At 34.3% G+C, this 19,209-nt stretch overlaps 2 protein-coding genes across 9 annotated transcripts in view; one reads left to right on the top strand and one right to left on the bottom strand.

Annotated features, from left to right (window-relative positions):
- Window positions 1-19,209, top strand: part of LOC143027610 (uncharacterized) — a 327,317-nt gene that overhangs the window by 73,701 nt on the left and 234,407 nt on the right. For all 8 annotated transcript variants that reach the window (XR_012966618.1, XR_012966619.1, XR_012966621.1 and 5 more), the window contains 3 exons: window positions 207-390; window positions 477-568; window positions 14,952-15,681. Coding sequence is in view for 3 of the 8 variants with exons in the window: in XM_076188969.1 (XP_076045084.1) it covers window positions 207-390; window positions 477-568; window positions 14,952-15,681 (1,006 nt within the window). In the remaining 5 variants the exon portion in view is untranslated. The remainder of the gene's footprint in view (window positions 1-206; window positions 391-476; window positions 569-14,951; window positions 15,682-19,209) is intronic.
- Window positions 1-19,209, bottom strand: part of LOC143027614 (uncharacterized) — a 146,371-nt gene that overhangs the window by 22,617 nt on the left and 104,545 nt on the right. The window lies entirely within an intron of this gene.

The following is a 19,209-nucleotide window of genomic DNA, read 5'->3' on the forward strand; positions in this document are numbered from 1 at the left end:
TAGGGTGGATGAGCTACTAAAATGCAACTATGGATACTTCTGCAAAGTACCTTGAAGTTTGTGAGACAGAAGATAATTTCCTCAGACTCTTCATGATAAAATCTCATTTATTTACTCTCATTTACCTAAAGTATTAAAAAAAAAACTCTTCTATCTCCTATAGAACATAAGCAACAGGTATTCTTATATTCTTATGCTTTTTTCAGAAAACAAAAAGGTTCAAAAACAAGCTTACTACCTGAGACAGCAAACGCACACCCCTTACGGGACACTTGGCCATCATCAGAATCTTCTCCTGTGCATGATTCATGTCACCACCTCCATAAAATGACAAGGATGCCTATGCGCCATCAAGGAGATGGATCAGAGACACCAGACTCTGAAGGAATTGTAGGTTTAAAATATGAATAGTGTGTGATACTTTAGTATATGATAAAGTAGCTGAATATAACCTACATCAAATACTTCTCTTACAGAGTAACAAGCATGCAACAAGCAGACATGGATCACCCAGTTGTCAACAACTTCCTTCTCTTATTTTGAAAGGCCAGACTAAAGGCTGTGACAGGTAATTTTTTTTATTTATAATTAGTATTCATTTAAATTTATAGTCTGTAGTTTACCAATACCTCTATCCTCATGGAAAATTTCGTACCACTGGCATATAACATCTTATATTTCATATGTTAATTTAGTTAATTAGGGGTATTTATAGTTTGATTGGTAGTCCAGTTCTCTGTAGAAACTCATGGAAAGATGATAAAGGTATTGATGTCCTGTTGCCCAGGATTTAGTGTAGTCAGTACTGTTTGAGGGGTAAATGACTAAGTAGGTAGTTAATGCAGGGTATTATGCAGATTGGGCAGTCTAGCAGAATGTGTGATAATAAAAGGAGGCTTTACATTGGCAATTGGGGGGGGGGGGTCCATTTCCTGTCATAAGGTAACCATGTGTGAAGTGTGAATGTCCTTTTGGTTATGTTGATATAAAGATAGCCATGTATGTATATGGGGTTTGATCACTTTTAGTTGGTTTGAGTGTTAATCAAAGAACTGGGTAAAAGATATTTTCATGATGAAATGCAGGTCTGCAATTCCTTTGTCAAAAGGATAAGCACTATATAGATATTTATTGAATTCTTGATAAATAGAGATTGCAATAGTGTAGAAGATTGGGTTGGTAGGGGTGCCCTTGATGTGGAAAGGATATCTTAGTGGTGTATAGGTGTGGTGGATATTTAGGGGAGTGTATCCACTTTCTGCATATTAGAATACAATCAAGAAAATGCATTAGTTCTAGCATTCAGAAAGCCACAAGGGTAACAGAAGAATAGGCTGCATCAAGATGGACTGTATTTATGGAAATGTTATTCATATCCTGTCACAAGAAATAAAAACACTACTGAGATGAAAAGAAAATGTTGTGAATAAATCTGTAATACAGAACTCAGAGTTGCTTTTAATAACATATATATATATATATATATATATATATATATATATATATATATATATACGAAAAAGATCGCATGGAAAGAGAAAGTCCCCCCTATGAAAGAAATAGAAGTAACAAAGAATGAAATATTGAACCACTTGAGTAATCTTGATGTTAGAAAATTGCATGGACTAGATGAAATAGCAAACTGGATTTTGAAAGAATGCAGAAATGAACTGGCAGACAAAATACATAGCATAATAAATAGTTCCTTGAAAAAAGGAAAAGTTCCAGAAGATTGGAAAAAAGCAAATATAGTACCTATATATAAAGGAGGTAATAAAGAAGACCCTACCAACTATAGACCAGTCTCTCTAACAAGTACAATAGCAAAAATGTGTGAAAGAATTATCAAAAGTAAATGGGTAAAATATTTAGAAAAAAAACAGCATGCTAAATCCAAGGCAATTTGGATTTAGACAAGGACGATCATGCGTCACCAATTTAATATGTTTCTATTCAAGGCTAATAGATATATTACAAGAAAGAGTTGGATGGGCCGATTGTGCATTTCTAGACCTAAAAAAAAGCTTTTGACAAAGTACCACATAAGAAGTTGCTTAAGAAATTAGAAACAGAAGTAGGAATATATAGGGCAAACAGCTTAAATGGATGGAAGACTTTTTGCAAGAAAGAAAAATGAGAGTAGTGATAAGAGACAAACACTCAAAATGGGATGACGTAATAAGCGGTGTTCCACAAGGAACAGTTCTGGCTCCAATAATGTTTGCTATATATATTAACGATATGGATGAAGAAATTGAAAGTTATATGAGCTTCTTTGCAGATGTTGCAAAATTATTGAAAAAAGTGAACACGGAAGAAGATTGTGAGTCACTACAGGGTGATTTAAATAAAGTATGGGAATGGAGTAGGAAGTGGAAGATGGAGTTCAACACTAAAAAGTGTAGTATAATGGAATTTGGAAAAAGCAAAAACAGAATAACAGGATCATATAAATTGGGAGAAGAAGGAATAAAAAAAGTCATTGTTATGAATAATATGTCACCTGAGAAACATATAAATAAGATTTTTGGAGAAACTTATAATTTAATAAGAACAATCAAAGTTGCATTTACATACCTGGATGAAGAAATGGAGAAGAAAATTCTAATCACTCTGATAAGACCAAGATTGGAATATGCTGCAATGATGTGGTCACCAAGTACAAAAAAAAATGTATAAAAAAACTTGAAAGAATACAAAGAGCAATTACAAAATTGGCACCAACACTCTCAAAACTATCATATGAAGAGAGACTAGCAAAACTTGAACTACAGACACTAGAGCAAAGAAGAGAGAGAGTAGATTTGATAGCTATTTACAGAATCATGAAAGGCATAGAAATTATTGATAAGAGAGAATCTGATAAAATGGGATGATAGAAATACAAGAGGACACGGAAAGAAAATCAAGAAAGACAGCTACAGAAGAGATCTGAAAAAGAACAGCTTTCCTCACAGAGTAATAGACAGTTGGAACAAGTTAGATGAGAAAGTGGTGTGTGCAAAAACAATACATGAATTTAAAAATAGTTTAGATAAAATGAGATATTAAGACGGGACACCACGAGCATAGCTCCCCTTCCTGTAAAATACAACTAGGTAAATACACACGTTTATATATATATATATATATATATATATATTATATATATATATATATATATATATATACACATAATGTGTGTATATATATGTGCCACCTTATTATTATTAGTAGGGAAGGGGAAAGCTCGTGGTGTAGTGGAAAAGTGAAGAAAAAGGAAAAAGGGAGGGATTACTGAGGAAAGTGGAAGGAAATGAGGAAGGGGATGAACAGGCCCCGGAAGTCAGAAGGAATGTCAACAAGAAGTGCGCTGAAGTTGAAGACATTAGTAAAAATGTAAAAATTAGAAATATAGATAAGAGCAGTGCAGTGGAAGGTGAAGATAATTATTTTCATGAGGGAGATGACAACCTCCTCCAATTAGCAAGTCTAGAGGAAAAACTAGAGAACATGAACAAACAGCGGGAGGTTAGGTTCAGTCAACTTACACAGATTACACAAAGAGTTGATAAATTGGAAGAAATGAAGGAGAACCAAAACCTAAATAAAGAAATAGAAAAATTAAAAAGACAGTTAAAAGAAGTAAAGGATGAGAATGAGGAATTAAAGAATAATAATAAAGAGAATAAAGAGTCCATAGCAAAAGAGATACAGGGTTGGAGAAAAGTCCAAGAGAACAATAAAATTGAATTTAGAGATATAGTAAACCAACAGATGAAAGAACAAACTAAGAACACAGTAAAGTGATGAAGGGGAGAATATAGTAAGAGACTTAGCAGATAAAAAGAATTGTATAATTATATTAGGGATGGAAGAGAAGCATAATCCAAACAGGACTACAAGAGTAAAAGAGGAGAAGGAAAAAGTAAACAAGATATTAGAAGTAGTTCAAGAGAATGAACAAGAAGCAGGAAAAGAAATTGATGAAATATATAGAATAGGGAAATACAATATGGATAAGACTAGACCAATTAAGGTTAAATTCAGGTCACAAATGACAGCAGAGAATATCTTATCAAAAACAGGGAAATTAGTAAAAAGTGATCTATATAAACAGCTATGGATAAAAAGAGAGATGAATAAGGAGGAAAGAGAGGATGAGAAAACAAAAAGACCAAAAGCTAAGGAAACAACGAGAACAGAACAAACTCAGAGAAAGAAAAATTCTATTGGAGAGTAGCGGATATGAAAGTAAGGAAATGGTTCATAGCAGAGAAATAAGGAAGAGAAACAGAAAACACAATGGAAGTAGCAGAAAATTAAAAGTGTCTTGCACAAATATTGATTGCTTAATAACAGGCTTGAATGAACTGAATGATTATCTGAAGGAAAAAGAACCGGACATAATGGGAATTGTAGAGAAAAAATTTAAAGGTCCACTACCACCCAATAGTATAGGACATGGTGCATATAATGATTAGATTGGAAACAGAGAAGTAAAACAAGGTGGTGGAGTTATGTTCCTGACTAAGAAGGATATAAATGTGAGGAATGTCACATATGGAAAGAATTGAGTGATAATTATTTTGATGGAAATAGAGGACAAGGAAAAGAGGAGCAGGAAGTTTGTGGTAAATCATGTGCCTCCTAAAACGGCTTCGTGGGAAGAGAGAGAACACAAAAATATATTAGAAGACACAAGAATAACACTAAGATAATGGAAGATGGAGGGAGAATAGTTATAATGGGTGACTTTAATTGTAAAGAAATCTGTGGGGAAGAGATGACAGTGAAGGGTGGAGACGACCTATGGGGAAATGTACTACTTGATATGATTATAGAACATATAATGACACAATGGATACAAGAGAATACTAGGTATAGAAATGAGGAAGAACCATCGAGACTAGACCTAATAATCACATCAAAACCTGAAATAGTGGACAAGATTGAATATAAGACACCACTAAGTAAAAGTGACCACATATTAATGGAACTGGAACTAAATGAGGAAAAATACATGGAAAAAAAGAACAATATGGAAAGGGAAGATTGATGTATAGAAAAACAAATTTTGATCAAATAAAAGAATTCTTTTAAAAAGCAGACTGGGAAAGGATACACAAGGAGGAAACAACAGTAGAAGAGAAATGGAATATTTTGACAACAATTTATAAAGGAGTGGAAAAGTGTGTTCCAAAACAAAAACAAGAAAAAGTATATGTAAAGTGTTGGTACAACAAAAGATGTAGGGAGTTAAAAGACAAAAGGGATAAAGCTTGGATAAAATAGAAAAAAGACAAAAGACCTGAAAAATTAAAAATATATACTAGTTATAGAAATCAATATGTACAAGTGGGCAGAGAAGAAAAGAGAATATACGAAAAAGATGTTAAAGAAAAATGTAAAGATCAACCAAAACTATTTTACAGATATGTAAATAACAAATTTAAAAACAAGCAAGAATTAGAGAAACTATGACAAGGAGGAGTTACAATACACAGAGGAAATAGAAATGGGAGAAATTATGAACAAGCATTTTAAATCGGTGTTTACGAGGGAGAACATACAACTTAGAGATGTCGAGTGGGAGAAGAAAGCCCCCCCTATGAAAGCGATAGAAGTAACAAGGAATGAAATAATGAATCACTTGAGTAATGTCGATGTCAGAAAATCACATGGACCAGATGAAATGGCAAAAATGGATTTTGAAAGAATGCAAGAACAAACTAACAGACAGAATACATAGTCTAATAATCAGTTCATTGAAAGAAGGAAAAATTCCAGAAGATTGAAAAAGAGCAAATATAGCACCAATATATAAAGGGGGAAACAAGGAAGACCCTACTAACTATAGACCGGTCTTTGAACCGTCTTTCTTACATGTACGATAGCAAAAATTTGTGAAAGAATTATCAAAATTAGATGGGTAAAGCTTTTGGAAAAAAAGTGTATTAAATTCAAGGCAATTTGGATTTAGACAACGACGATCATGCATCATGAAATTAATATGTTCTATTCAAGATGTAATACAAGAAAGAGATGGATGGGGTGATTGTGCATTTCTAGACCTGGAAAAAGCTTTTGATAAGGTACCACATAAGATATTGCTAAAGAAATTAGAAACTGCAGGAGGAATACAGGACAAACTACTGAAGTGGATGGAAGACTTCTTGCATGAAAGAAAAATGAGAGTGGTGATAAGAGACAAACTCTCTAATTGGGATGAAGTGATTAGTGGTGTTCCACAAGGAACAGTTCTGGCCCCAATAATGTTTGCTATATATATTAATGATATGGTTAAAGGAATTGAAACTTATATGTGCTTCTTTGCAGATGAGGCAAAATTGTTGAAAAAAGTGAACACTAGAAGATTGTGAGTCGCTGCAGAGTGATCTCAATAAAGTATGGGAATGTAGTAGGAAGTGGGAGATGGAATTCAATATTAAGAATTGTAGTATAATGGAATTTGGAAGAAGCAAAAAAAGAATAGTGAGATCATATAAATTGTGAGAGGAAGAAATTAAAAAAGTGGAAAAAGAGAAGGACCTAGGAGTCATTATTATGAATAATATGACCCCTAAGAAAAATATAGAATTTTTTTTTGGAGAAACTTATAATTTAATAAGATCAATCAAAGTGGCATTTACATATCTGGACGAAGAAATGGTGAAGAAAATACTAGTCACTTTGACAAGACCAAAATTGGAGTGTGCAGCAACGACGTGGTCACCAAGTACAAAAAAATGTATAACAAAACTTGAAAGAATACAAAGAGCAATCATGAAATTGGCACCAAAACTCTCAGAACTATCATATGAGGAGAGGCTGACAAAACTTGAGCAACAGACATTAGAGCAAAGAAGAGAAAGAGGAGACTTGATAACTATTTATAGAATCATGAAAGGCATGGAAATTATTGATAGAGAGGATCTAATTAAATGGGATAGTTGAGATACAAGAGGACATGGAAAGAAAATCAAGAAAGACAATTATAGAAGAGACCTGAAAAAGAACAGCTTTCCCCACAGCATAATAGACATTTGGAACAGATTAGATGAAAATGTGGTGTGTGCAAAAATTATACACAAATTTAAAAACAGTCTAGATAAAACAAGATATGGAGACGGGACACCACGAGCATAGCTCCCCTTTCCGTAAAAAAAAAAAAAAAAATACAATTAACTAAATACACCTCATCAGCAAAGAAGATGAAATTGGAGATTTGCTATACATCGCAACCATCAAACTTGAAAAATGGTTGTGAAAATTTAAGTCCCCCGTCCTGTAAAGTTTATGTTTTTGTTCTTTCTCTTCTAATATCTTCTGTTGGTCTTTATGGATTTTAGTCATTTTTGTTTCATTTGAGTCCATTTCCAAATTTTGTCCAGGCCTAACTGTAATGATTCACAATCCTCCTCTGTTCTTACTTTCTTTAGTGTTTTTGCATCATCTGTGAAGAAATTCATATAACACTACTCCTTCATCCATGTCGTTTATGTATATATGGCAAACATGATTGGAGCCAGTACCAAACCTTGTGGAGCCAGTACCAAACCTTGTGGGACACCACTTATCATTTTGAGTATTTATCTATAATTACTACCCTCATTTTTCTCCCAGTTAGGAAGTCTTCCATCCATTCCAATAATTTTCCACTGATGCCACCTATTGATTCTATTTTTCATATTAGTTTCTTGTGTGGTACCTTATCAAATGCTTGTTGTAGGTCTAGAAAGGCACAGTCTGTCCATCCATCCCTCTGTTGTATTATTTCTATTAGTCTTGAATAGAAGCAGATCAGGTTTGTTGTACATGATCTTCCTTGTCCATATCCAAATTTATTTGGATTCAGCATATTTTTTTTCTTCCAGATGTTTAACCCATCTACTTTTGATAACTTTTTCACATATTTTTTGCTACTGTGCGGATGACACTGCACTTGTAGCAGGATCAGAGGAGGGATTGAGGAAGTTGGTGACAGAGTTTGGGAGAGTGTGTGATAGAAGAAAGCTAAAGATAAATGTGGGTAAAAGTAAGGTGATGAGATGTACAAGGGGTGAAAGTGGCAGTAGACTGGAAGTGAGCATTAAGGGAGAGCGACTGGTGGAAGTGGATAGTTTTAGATACTTGGGTACAAATGTGGCAGGAAAAGAAGGAGTGAAGGTGGAGGTAGAATGTAGATTGAGAGAAGCGAGTAAATGCCTTGGTGGATTAAAAAGTGTAATGAGGAATAGACATTTGGGAATGGATGCTAAGATGAGACTGTATGAAGGAGTGATTGTGCCAACAGCACTGTATGGGGCAGAAACATGGAACATAAGAGAGAAAGAGAGAAGGAGTTTGAATGTGTTTGAGATGAGGTGTCTGAGAAGTATGATGGGGGTTACTAGGCTAGATAGAGTGAGAAATGAGGAGGTGAGGAGGAGAACAGGGGTGGAAAGGGAGTTGGGAGATAGGGTTGATGAAAGAGTATTAGGATGGTTTGGAGGTATGGAGGGCAGATGTGGAGGGAGTGAACATGAAGGGACGTCCTAGGATGAGGTGGATGGATGGGGTGAAGGGGGCTTTGGGGAAGAGGGGAATGTCTGTTGAGGAAGGACGGGAGAGGACAGAAGACAGGGGTGAATGGAGAATGGTTGTATATGGATGATGTTGTGATGCATGAGGTGGAATGGGTGGGGGGATGGGGGTGAGGTAGTATGTGTGAGCAAAATTTGATGCAGCCCGAAGGGATTTCTCCCCGTCTTCTCCTGTTATGCATGGGGGGACGGAGAGGGGGGGTCGACAATTTAATGAAGCGGCCTTGCTGTGGATGTGCTGTGTCTTGCGACACTGCTTCTGACCCAGGGCAGTGGACAAGGTGCAGGGATGACCCGTCATCCAGGAGGTGCTAAGATAAGAGGGAGGGTGTAGGGGTGTGGAGTGTATTCAGGGATGGAATGGGTGAGAATGATTTTATGCCTTTTCTTTTTTGGCTACCTCCCTTGTAAGGGGGAAAAAGCCTTGGTATATGTATGTATGCTTATTAGGGAAACTGGTCTGTAGCTGGTTGGATTTTCCTTGTTTCCTCCTTTATATATTGGTACAATATTTGCATTTTTCCAGTCCTGTGGTACCTTTCTTTCCTTGGGCGAGCATTTAATTATATTGTATATTTTATCTATTAACTCCTCTATGCATTCTTTCAGTATCCAATTTGCAATTCCATCTGGACCATGCAATTTTCTGACACAAGGTTTTTTATTTGGTTGCTGATTTCCTTGTGTGTTATAGTTATTTCCTTCATGGAGGGGGGGGGATTTCTGTCTCTCTATTCCCTCAAAGTTAGGTGACTTCTCAATTGTGAATACCGATTTGAAATGATTGCTCATAATTTCTGCCATTTCTTCTTCTTTTGTATATTTATAATTTCCCTGGTGCAGCTTTTCTATTCCTTGTTTTTTAGTTTACCATTTACATGCCTGTAAAATAGTTTAGATTGTTCCTTGCATTTTCTATTATTTCTCTTTCATATTTTCTCTTTTCATCTCTGCGTGCTTTTACATAATCGTTTCTTAGTTTGGTGTATGTTTGCCATTTGCTCTTTTTTTTTTTCCAGGCTTTGTCTTTTTTATCCTTAGCTTCACTACGTTTATTGTTGTGCCAGTTTTTTATGTATACTCTTTCTTGATTTTGTTGTGGTACATATTTGTTCACTCCCTCATTAGAAATTTCTTTTAGTGTATTCCATTTCTCTTCAATCTTTGTTTCTTCCTTTAGGAATTTTTTCCAGTTTGCATTATGAAAGAATTCTTTAAGTTTCTCAAAATTCGTTTTGTTGTACACTAGTCTTCCTATTCTATGTTTCAAATTTCTTCTTAGGTCCATTTGCTCTTTTAGTTCGAATTCTATTTGTACATGGTCACTCTTTTCTATTGGTGTTTTGTAATCTATTCTGTCCACAATTTCAGGTTCTGGCATAAGTATTAAATCCAGTCACAATTGTTCCTCATTGTTTCTGTATCTGGTATTTTCCTTTATCCACTGAGTCATTGTGTTTTCAATGGTCATATCAAGCAGTATATTGCCCCAGATGTCTTCTTCACCCTTTACTCTCATTTCTTCCCAACATATTTATTTTGAATTAAAATCACCCATAATTACTATATTTCCTCTTTCCTTCAGTATAGTCAGTTCATACTTTGTATCTTCCAACAGTTTGGAATGATCACTTTCTGTCCTGGACTGTGTTTTGGGGGGCACATACACTACTACAAATCTTCTACTTTCCATGTGATTGCTTTCAACTTTTATCATAATTGATTCTACATTGTTTTTTCACATTTAAGTCTTTCCTAGTCAAAAATAATACTCCCCCACCCCGTTTTTCCTTTCAATTCTTCGTCCAACAGTTGTATAGACCTTGTCCCACATTATTTGGTGGTAGAGTACTTTTTAATTTAGTTTCTACTATTCGCATTATGTCTGGTTTTTCTAATGCCAGATAGTCATTTCATTCATTCAGTCCTGAAATCATTCCATCTATGTTGGTATAGGCTAACTTTAATTATTTCCTTTCTCATCTTTTTCTGTCTGCTTTGTTTCTTTTTTCCTGATATACCATTTTTTCAGCCTTAGGTCCACCACTTTCTAAAAAAAATAATTCTTTTCAGTCTCAATTCTTTAAAAAAATTTTTTTTAATCCATTTGCTTCATTTCTAAGTTCCTTTTCTTTTTCTTCATTGCTCATTTCTTTTTTTATCCATACATTTTTGTGTTGTTCACTGTTTGCTAGTTTTGTTGTTCTAGATAGTACTTCCCCTGTAGTCATTTGTGACCTAAGTTTTACTTTTAGTGGCCTATATTGTTTTTCTTTTGAGTATCTACCTATTTTATATATTTCTTTAATTTCTTTATCTAAACTTTGTCCCTTCTCTTGAATCTCTTCCAGAATTTCTTTAGCGATCTTGTTTTCCTCTTTTTCTCTCTGATACCTATGATAAACAGATTAACAAAATTGTTGGGGAGGCTTACAACTTGCTAACATCAATAAAAGTGGCATTTGCATACTTGGACGAAGACATGATAAAAAAAATATTGGTTACATTGATAAGGCCTAGACTAGAGTATGCGGTGACATTGTGGTCACCCAGTACCAAAAAGAATATAAAGAAAATAGAAAGAATCCAGAGAGCAGCAACAAAAATGGCACCTGCACTTGCAAACCTATCATATGAGGAGAGATTGGCTAAACTGGAGTTACCAATGCTGGAGCAAAGAAGAGAGAGAGGTGACCTACTGACCATCTACAGAATCATGAAAGGCACAGAGATACTTGATAGAGAGGACTTACTAAACTGGGACAAGAGAAACACAAGAGGACATAGAAAGAAAATAAAAAAACATAGGTATAGAAGAGAACTGAAGAAAAACAGTTTTCCACATAGAGTAGTGGACACTTGGAACAAACTGGATAATGAAATAGTATGCGTAAAAAACATTCATGAGTTTAAAAGTAAACTAGACACTGCGAGATACAAAGGCGGGACACCACGAGCATAGCTCTCCTTCCCGCAAAATACAACTAGGTAAACAACTAGGTAAACAACTAGAAACCTAGGAACATCATGCTTTTCTTTAATACCATATATTACAATGCATCTTTTTTTGTCCACTGTATCCCTAACCAAATTACCTTTCTTTTTAATCACTTGGATTACCATTTCCTGAGCATTCTCCTTGACCTGCTGCTCCACTATTTCTTTAAAAGATACTTTTTGACTTTCCTGTTCTACTTTCCACAGTTTATTTCTTGGAAGTAATTTTCTTTTATCTTTTATTCCACTTTCTCAGTCACTACTTGGATTTCATCCTTCATCTCTTTCTTTAATGCCTCATTCCTACAACACAGTTATCTTGAGTTATGACAAAAGAAACAATATAGATTTAATATATTTAGACTTTGCAAAAGCTTTTGATATTGTCCTCCATGAAAGACTACTTACTAAATTAGCTTCACACGGAGTAAGTGACAGCCTAATAAGTTGGACTAGAAATTGGTTGAATGATTAAAAACAGAGAGTTGTTTTAAATGGCAAAACTTCTAGATGGAAAAATGTTATGAATGGAGTTCCTCAGGGTTCCATTCTTGGGCCACATCTATTCATAGTATATATAGATGATATAGACCATAGACTAAAATCTATTGTCTCCAAATTTGCTGATTACACAAAATTGCATGGGATGGCAAATGATCACTTTAGTCAATTAGATATTCAAGAAGATTTAGATAAATTACAGCAATGGTCTAAAAAGTGGCTAATGAAATTTAACACATGTAAATGCAAGGTTATGTACATAGGTAAAAATAACAGTAAGTACGAATGCAAGTTATTTGGGAATTCGTTAACAAAAGTGGATAGTGAGAAGGATCTAGGGGTAATCATCAGTAATGATCTCAAATCATCTAAGCAGTGTATTTCAGCCTCTGAGAAAGCAAATATGATTCTGGGACTGATTGCATGATCTTTTGACTTCAAAAGCTCATCTCTCATTAACAAGCTATATAAATTGTTAGTTCGTCCACATTTGGAATATGCTGTTTCTGTATGGTCATTGAATCTCATTAAAGACATTGACAGATTGGAAAAAGTATAAAGGAGAGCCACAAAACTTATTCCAAATATAGAAAATAAATCACACGGAAATTGACTAAAACATATGAATCTGTTTTCCCTAAAAAAGCGTACACTCAGAGGTGACTTGATACAGGTATTTAAGATTCTAAAGGGGATTGACATCAAAAGTGACAAAATTCTTACACTGAATGAGAATCCAACAAGAAATGATGGTCTCAAACTGTGAGGAAATAGATTTAATTTGGAAGTGGGTAGAAACAAGAAACAACTTTGCCAACCATGTAGTTAATGAATGGAATAAACTTCCTGTAGAGGCAGTGCAATGTACTTCAGTTCAAAGCTTTAGGATTCGTTTAGATAAACATTTAAGCAATATGCTGTAATGACTGCCATTTATTTTATATTATTTGATTGTTTGTTATTATTTGTCTTCATATTATTTGCTTGATCTCCATTTATTATTATCTATTTTTCAGTTTATTATTATTTGCTATTTACCTGTTTGTTTATCATTTAACTATACATATGTATTATTCATTTTATTTATTATTATATATATTATAATTTTTATTTTATTTGATCTATTTCTTTTTTATCATTTATATACTGTATATTTTTTTTGCATCCGACCTAGTTATAAACCAAAAGGTCTCCTGTCATCATGCTCTGCCTTTGTAATCCTTTGTAATCCTTTATTCATATCTTCATTTTTCAATCTTCCATTTTCTCCCTTTATCCTATTTAGTGTGTATATATATATATATATATATATATATATATATATATATATATATATATATATATATATATGAATATGTATATATATATATATATATATATATATGTATATATATGTATACATATATATATATATGTATATATATATATATATATATATATATAATATATATACATATATGAATATGTATATATATATATATATATATGTATATATATATATATGTATATATATATATATATATATATGTATATATGTATATGTATATGTATATATATATGTATATGTATATATAAATATGTATATATATATATATATGTATATGTATATATATATATGTATATGTATATGTATATATATATATATATATATATATATATATATGAATATGTATATATATATATATATATGTATATATATATATGTACATATATATATATATAATATATATTAATGTTATTTGGCAGCAATTTTTCTCTAAGTCATGTGTTATTCAAAGTGACAGAAGTTTCAGTGTTGATTTCTTTTTTCTGAAGATTCTCCCCAACTAGAGCTCATCTAGCAATTTTTCTCTAATTCATGTGTTATCAAAAGCAATAAAAGTTTCAGCATTGATGATTTTTTTTTCTGAAAATTCCCCCCGACTAGAGGTCATCTAGTTACAGGCACCATAATACTGGACTAGGATGATGATGTCCATTGTCTTGTCTTATTGGAAGCCTTTTATGTAAAGGAACTATCATCCTCAATCATCATCCAGAGTGGTGATCTCCTGTAATATATTTTCCCTCACCCATGCACCTAAACATCAGCATTTTCATTGAGTCTGGTTTCACCAGTGCATACTACATCTGGTCATTTCTCCTTTTAGTAGTCATTAATTGCTGGTATGAATTTATTTAAAACCGAATAAACTATAATATTCTTACAGCTTTTCTTCCCTTTTTTCTCTTATTGTTATTTTCTTATGAACCATTTCCTCACTCTCTGATTTATTTACCACTCTTTAATAAAACTCTGTCATCAGTTCAGTCCTCTCTCTCTCTCTCTCTCTCTCTTCCATCCCATCTTACCCAAATATTCCTGATTTTGTCTACACTAGATACCTTTAAAATTTTATTAATTCATTCAACTTGCTTTGTGATTTGAATTCTATTTTCATTGGTCCTGCACCTCTTTATACAGATCTACATAAACTACTTCTTTTTCTCCATTTATCCTTCCTCATTGTGTAGTATAAGTTACATTTGCTTTGGCTTCCTCTTTCTTTCATTTTGTGTTACTTTCTTTTTGGTAAATGTTCTTCTTGCCACCCTACCACAGTGATACATTCTCGTTTGTCTACCACTTTTCTTATTAATGTTTCTCTACTTTTAACTATCCTAATTACATACTTTTCACACCATTTTTGTTACTCCATAATTTTTTGTAGCTATACATGTTCCTTTTGTGATTTTACCCTTATATCTGTTGTTATCTTACTTCTTTCCTATTTTCTTCATTTACTTTAGCCTTCTCATTGCTCTACAATGACATGCATGTTTTTGCTTGTGCTATAATGTGCTGATATGTAGATTTCTTTGTGCTAATTAAGATTTTGATATTTGCAGGCAACAGCCAGAAGGAGAGGAAGGGCAAAGACGATTACAAAATTTCCCACGCCCCCCTTCTTTGTCAGACATGGTGGAGTGGATCAAGCAGAGGGGGTCTCGAGGTTCATTCTGCAAGGAAAACTCAGTGGCTTCCAACCTTTCAGATTTGATATCTCCTTGTGGTTTGAAACCTTATCCCTTCTTAAGGGATGACTCAATTTGTTCCAATTTATCTGATCTAGCTTCAGAAGGCTCAGAGATGTCATTAGATATTTCACTACGCGATGACTTGGCTGGTCAGACTTTCACATACCTTGCTGACATCGAGAATGAACTAGATGACCTTAGGACCAATATGTTGGAAATGGATGAGGAATTCTATAAGTTTCGCTCCCAACCTGATCCATACTCCTTCAAGACCACATTTTCTGATTACTCTCTAGGATCTAGTGATTCAAGACCAAACTCAGCCTTTGAAATTCCTAATGTACATAAGGAACGTGCATCCAACAATGGACTCAATAGCTCCACTAAAGTCCAGACTTCTGACTCTGAACCTCATGAAATGCAAGCAGCCAATCATCAATACCTTGGCACAAATCAGCATATCTCTAGTTCTGAAGCTGAAGGATCATTTGAGTGGGACTCACCACAGCATGGTTGGTCCTCCATGAAAACAACAGAACATATGTCCAGGTTAATAGAAACACCACATGAAGACACAGACACCTCTAGAGAATCTGTACAGGTATGTTTGTCTATTTTTCTTTCCTTATCAGTAGTTTTATTGCTTCATAAGAGATATTTTCAGTTATGGGATTGAAAAATATTAATCCAAGGGAATATATTTGAATTTGATATAAAGTCACAAACACACACATTTGATAAAGTATCTCACAATCAACTTAATGGAAATTGGAGCATGTTGGAGGACTGAAAGGCAAATTATTAGAATGGATTAAAGACTTTTTGAAGGAAGATACATGATGACAGTAGTAAAGGACAAGATGTCAAGCTGAAGAGCAGTAATGAGCGGAGTACCACAAGGCTCAGTGCTTGCACCAATAATGTTTCTTGTCTGTGTTAATGACATGATGGAAGGAACAACAAGCTATTTGCAAATGATTAAAAAATCATGAGAAGAGTAAAAATGAGGAGGATGGTAGACTATTTAAAAAATATTTAGATATATTTTTGCATGGAACCAAGAATGGAAAAAGAAGCTCAGTAACAAAAAATGCAAAGTACTGGAAATGGACAATAGTGGCAAAAGGCCATCCTTAAACTATTCCTTGGGAAATGAACACATTACAAAAGCAAAAGAGGAGAAAGACTTGGGAGTGTTGATAAAAGACAACCTGTCACCTGACAGACATATCAGCAGGATTGTGGGAGAAACATATGGACTACTGCAGAAAATTAAAGTAGTGTTCCATTATATGGATGAAGAGATGATGGAAAAATTCATTAAAACCCTGATACATCCAAGACTGGAATATGCATCACTAGTATGGTCCCCACACAGAGTGAAGGATATAGACAAGATTGAGGGAATACAAAAGGCAGCAAACAAACTGGTCCCCAGCTTGGCAAATAAGCCATATGAGGAAAGACTAAAGGTACTGGGTCTGCCAATCTTGAAAGATCAAAGAGAAAGAGGTGACATGATTACAGTATTCAGGTCACTAAGGGGATAGATTGCATTGATAGAAGAGATCTGATTAAAGATGGGAAGGCTTTAAGCATGGAAGTAAATTAAGAAAGACCACATGTCAAAAGGATGTGAAGAAATACAGTTTTTCATATAGATGTATAAATACTTGAAATAGCTTAGGTGATATAACCCAAGCTCAAACAATACATGAGTTAAAATCTAAATATGATAATTGGAAATCAAAGATATAGATTAAGTTGGAATCTTACATGAATTTGAGTCTAAGTGTGCTAGAAAATTAAAGAATAGGAGACAGGACCCAGTGAGCATTGCTCCTTTCCTGTATACTACAATTAGGTAAACACACACACACACACACATTAATGGAAGAGATCTCCTGAGGAGGGCTTTAAGAGGTCGTGGAAGGAAATTAAGAAAGACCACAAAGCTAAAGGATGTAAAAAAGTATATTTTCCATATAGATGTATAAATATGTGGAATAGCTTAGAAGGTAATATAGCCCAAGCTCAAATAATATATGAGTTGAAATCTAAATATGATAATCAGAAATAAAAAATATAGACTAAGTTGAAACAGTACATGAATAATGTTAGAAAATGAGAGAATAGGAGACAGGACCCAATGTGCATTGTTCCTTTCCTGTATACTACACATAGTAATTACGGGTGACATTAATGCAAAGGAAATAAATTGGGAAGAATTGACAATATAAGGTGGAGAGGAACGCTGGGGCAACATTAAAGTGTATTGTGGTTGACAAAAATGTATATCTGTTCACTGGGACCCATTCAGTGTTGTACAAATACTTTCCCACGTTCGTATACTTACCAATTGTACTATCATAGTGGAGATGGATTAAATGCAAGATTTTGTGTATATAAGTATATAAGAAAAGTTGCGCTCAATTTATATCTCTCTTGATGGTGCAATCGGTTAAGTTACTATCACTTCTCACGTGCTAGCACAGGTTTGAGTCCTTGGCTGTACCACCTTTCAATTTCTGCATGTTGACCTCGAGTCTCTTGATGTTCATGACTTAGAATTAAAGGGTATCGTGGTTGATATATACATACACACACACACACACACACTTCAACGAACGGACGGCTTAGAAGACGTTCTGAAGAAAATTGAAGTTTTGTGGATCCCAATGAAAAGAGAAGTGCCTATTGTATTTACAGGGTGGGGGAAATTGCTCGTGGGGTAGTAGGAAAGTAGGGAAAGAGAAGGGGAGGGATTACTGAGGGAAATGAAAGGAAATGAGGAAGGAGTAGACTTGGCCCAGGCAGACAGGCGAAAGGTAAACAAACGGCCCCCCGACGACGATGAAATGTCTAATAAAAATGTAAAGATTAGAAGTATAGATAAGAGCAATACAGTAGAAAGTGATGAGAATATTTTCCAGGGATTTAAAGAGGGTGGGGGGGACACAACCCCCCCCCCGACTGACAAGACTAGAAGAGAAGGTCGATAAGATGATCGAGGACTTGGAGCGTAGGTTCGGTCATGTTAACAATATTCTACAAAGGGTTGAAAAATTGGAAGAACTAGAGAAGGCGAACAAAAACGTAACTGATGAAATAGAAAACCTGAAAAGACAGTTAAAAGAAGTAAAGGTGGAGAATGAGGAATTGAAGAGGAATAGTAAAGAAAACAGAGAGGGATGGAAGTCGATAAAAGAAAACAGTAAAGTTGCATTTACTGATATAATTAAACAGCAAATGAGAGAACAAACTGAAGACTCAGTTATTAAAGTGATGAGACAGAAGGAGAATATAGTAAGAGACTTAGCTGACAAAAAGAAATGTATAATTATATTAGGAATGGAAGAGAAACATAACCCAGATAGAACCTCAAGAACCAATGAGGAAAATGAAAAAGTAAGCAGTTTACTAAAACTAGTTCAGGAAGATGAACCAGAAATTATGAAGGAAATTGAGGAAAAATTCAGGCTCGGAAAGTATAGTACAGATAAGACCAGACCAATTAAGATTAAATTCAGGTCACAAACTACGGCAGAGAATATCTTATCCAAAACAGGGAAACTAGCAACAAGTGAACAATATAAAAAGGTATGGATAAAAAGGGAAATGAATAAAGAGGAAAGAGAGGAAGAAAAGCAGAAAAGACTTGAAGCTAAGAAAAAAAACGAGAGCAGAACGGAGTCAGAGAAAGAGAGATTCTATCGGAGAGTAGTGAATATGAAACTAAGGCAGTTCGACATACAAGAGAAAAACAAAAGGGAAACAGAGAACACAATGGAAGTGACAGAAAACTAAGAGTGTCTTACACAAATATAGATGGATTAATAACAGGATTGAATGAGCTGAATGATTATTTGAAAGAAAAAGAACCGGACATAATGGGAATTGTAGAAACAAAATTAAAAGGTCCACTACCACCCAACAGTGTAGGACATGATGCATATAATTATTGGATTAAAAACAGAGAGAAAAAGCAAGGGGGTGGAGTTATGTTCCTGACTAAGAAGGATATAAACGTGAAGGGTGTCACATATGGAAAGATGATTATGATAGAAGTGGAAGACAGAGATAAGAAGAGCAGAAAATTTGTGATAAATTATGTGCCTCCGAAAACAGC

This window comes from Oratosquilla oratoria, chromosome 8, assembly GCF_046742065.1.
Source record: "Oratosquilla oratoria isolate Oo_2021 chromosome 8, ASM4674206v1, whole genome shotgun sequence".
NCBI classification, from domain to species: domain Eukaryota; kingdom Metazoa; phylum Arthropoda; class Malacostraca; order Stomatopoda; family Squillidae; genus Oratosquilla; species Oratosquilla oratoria.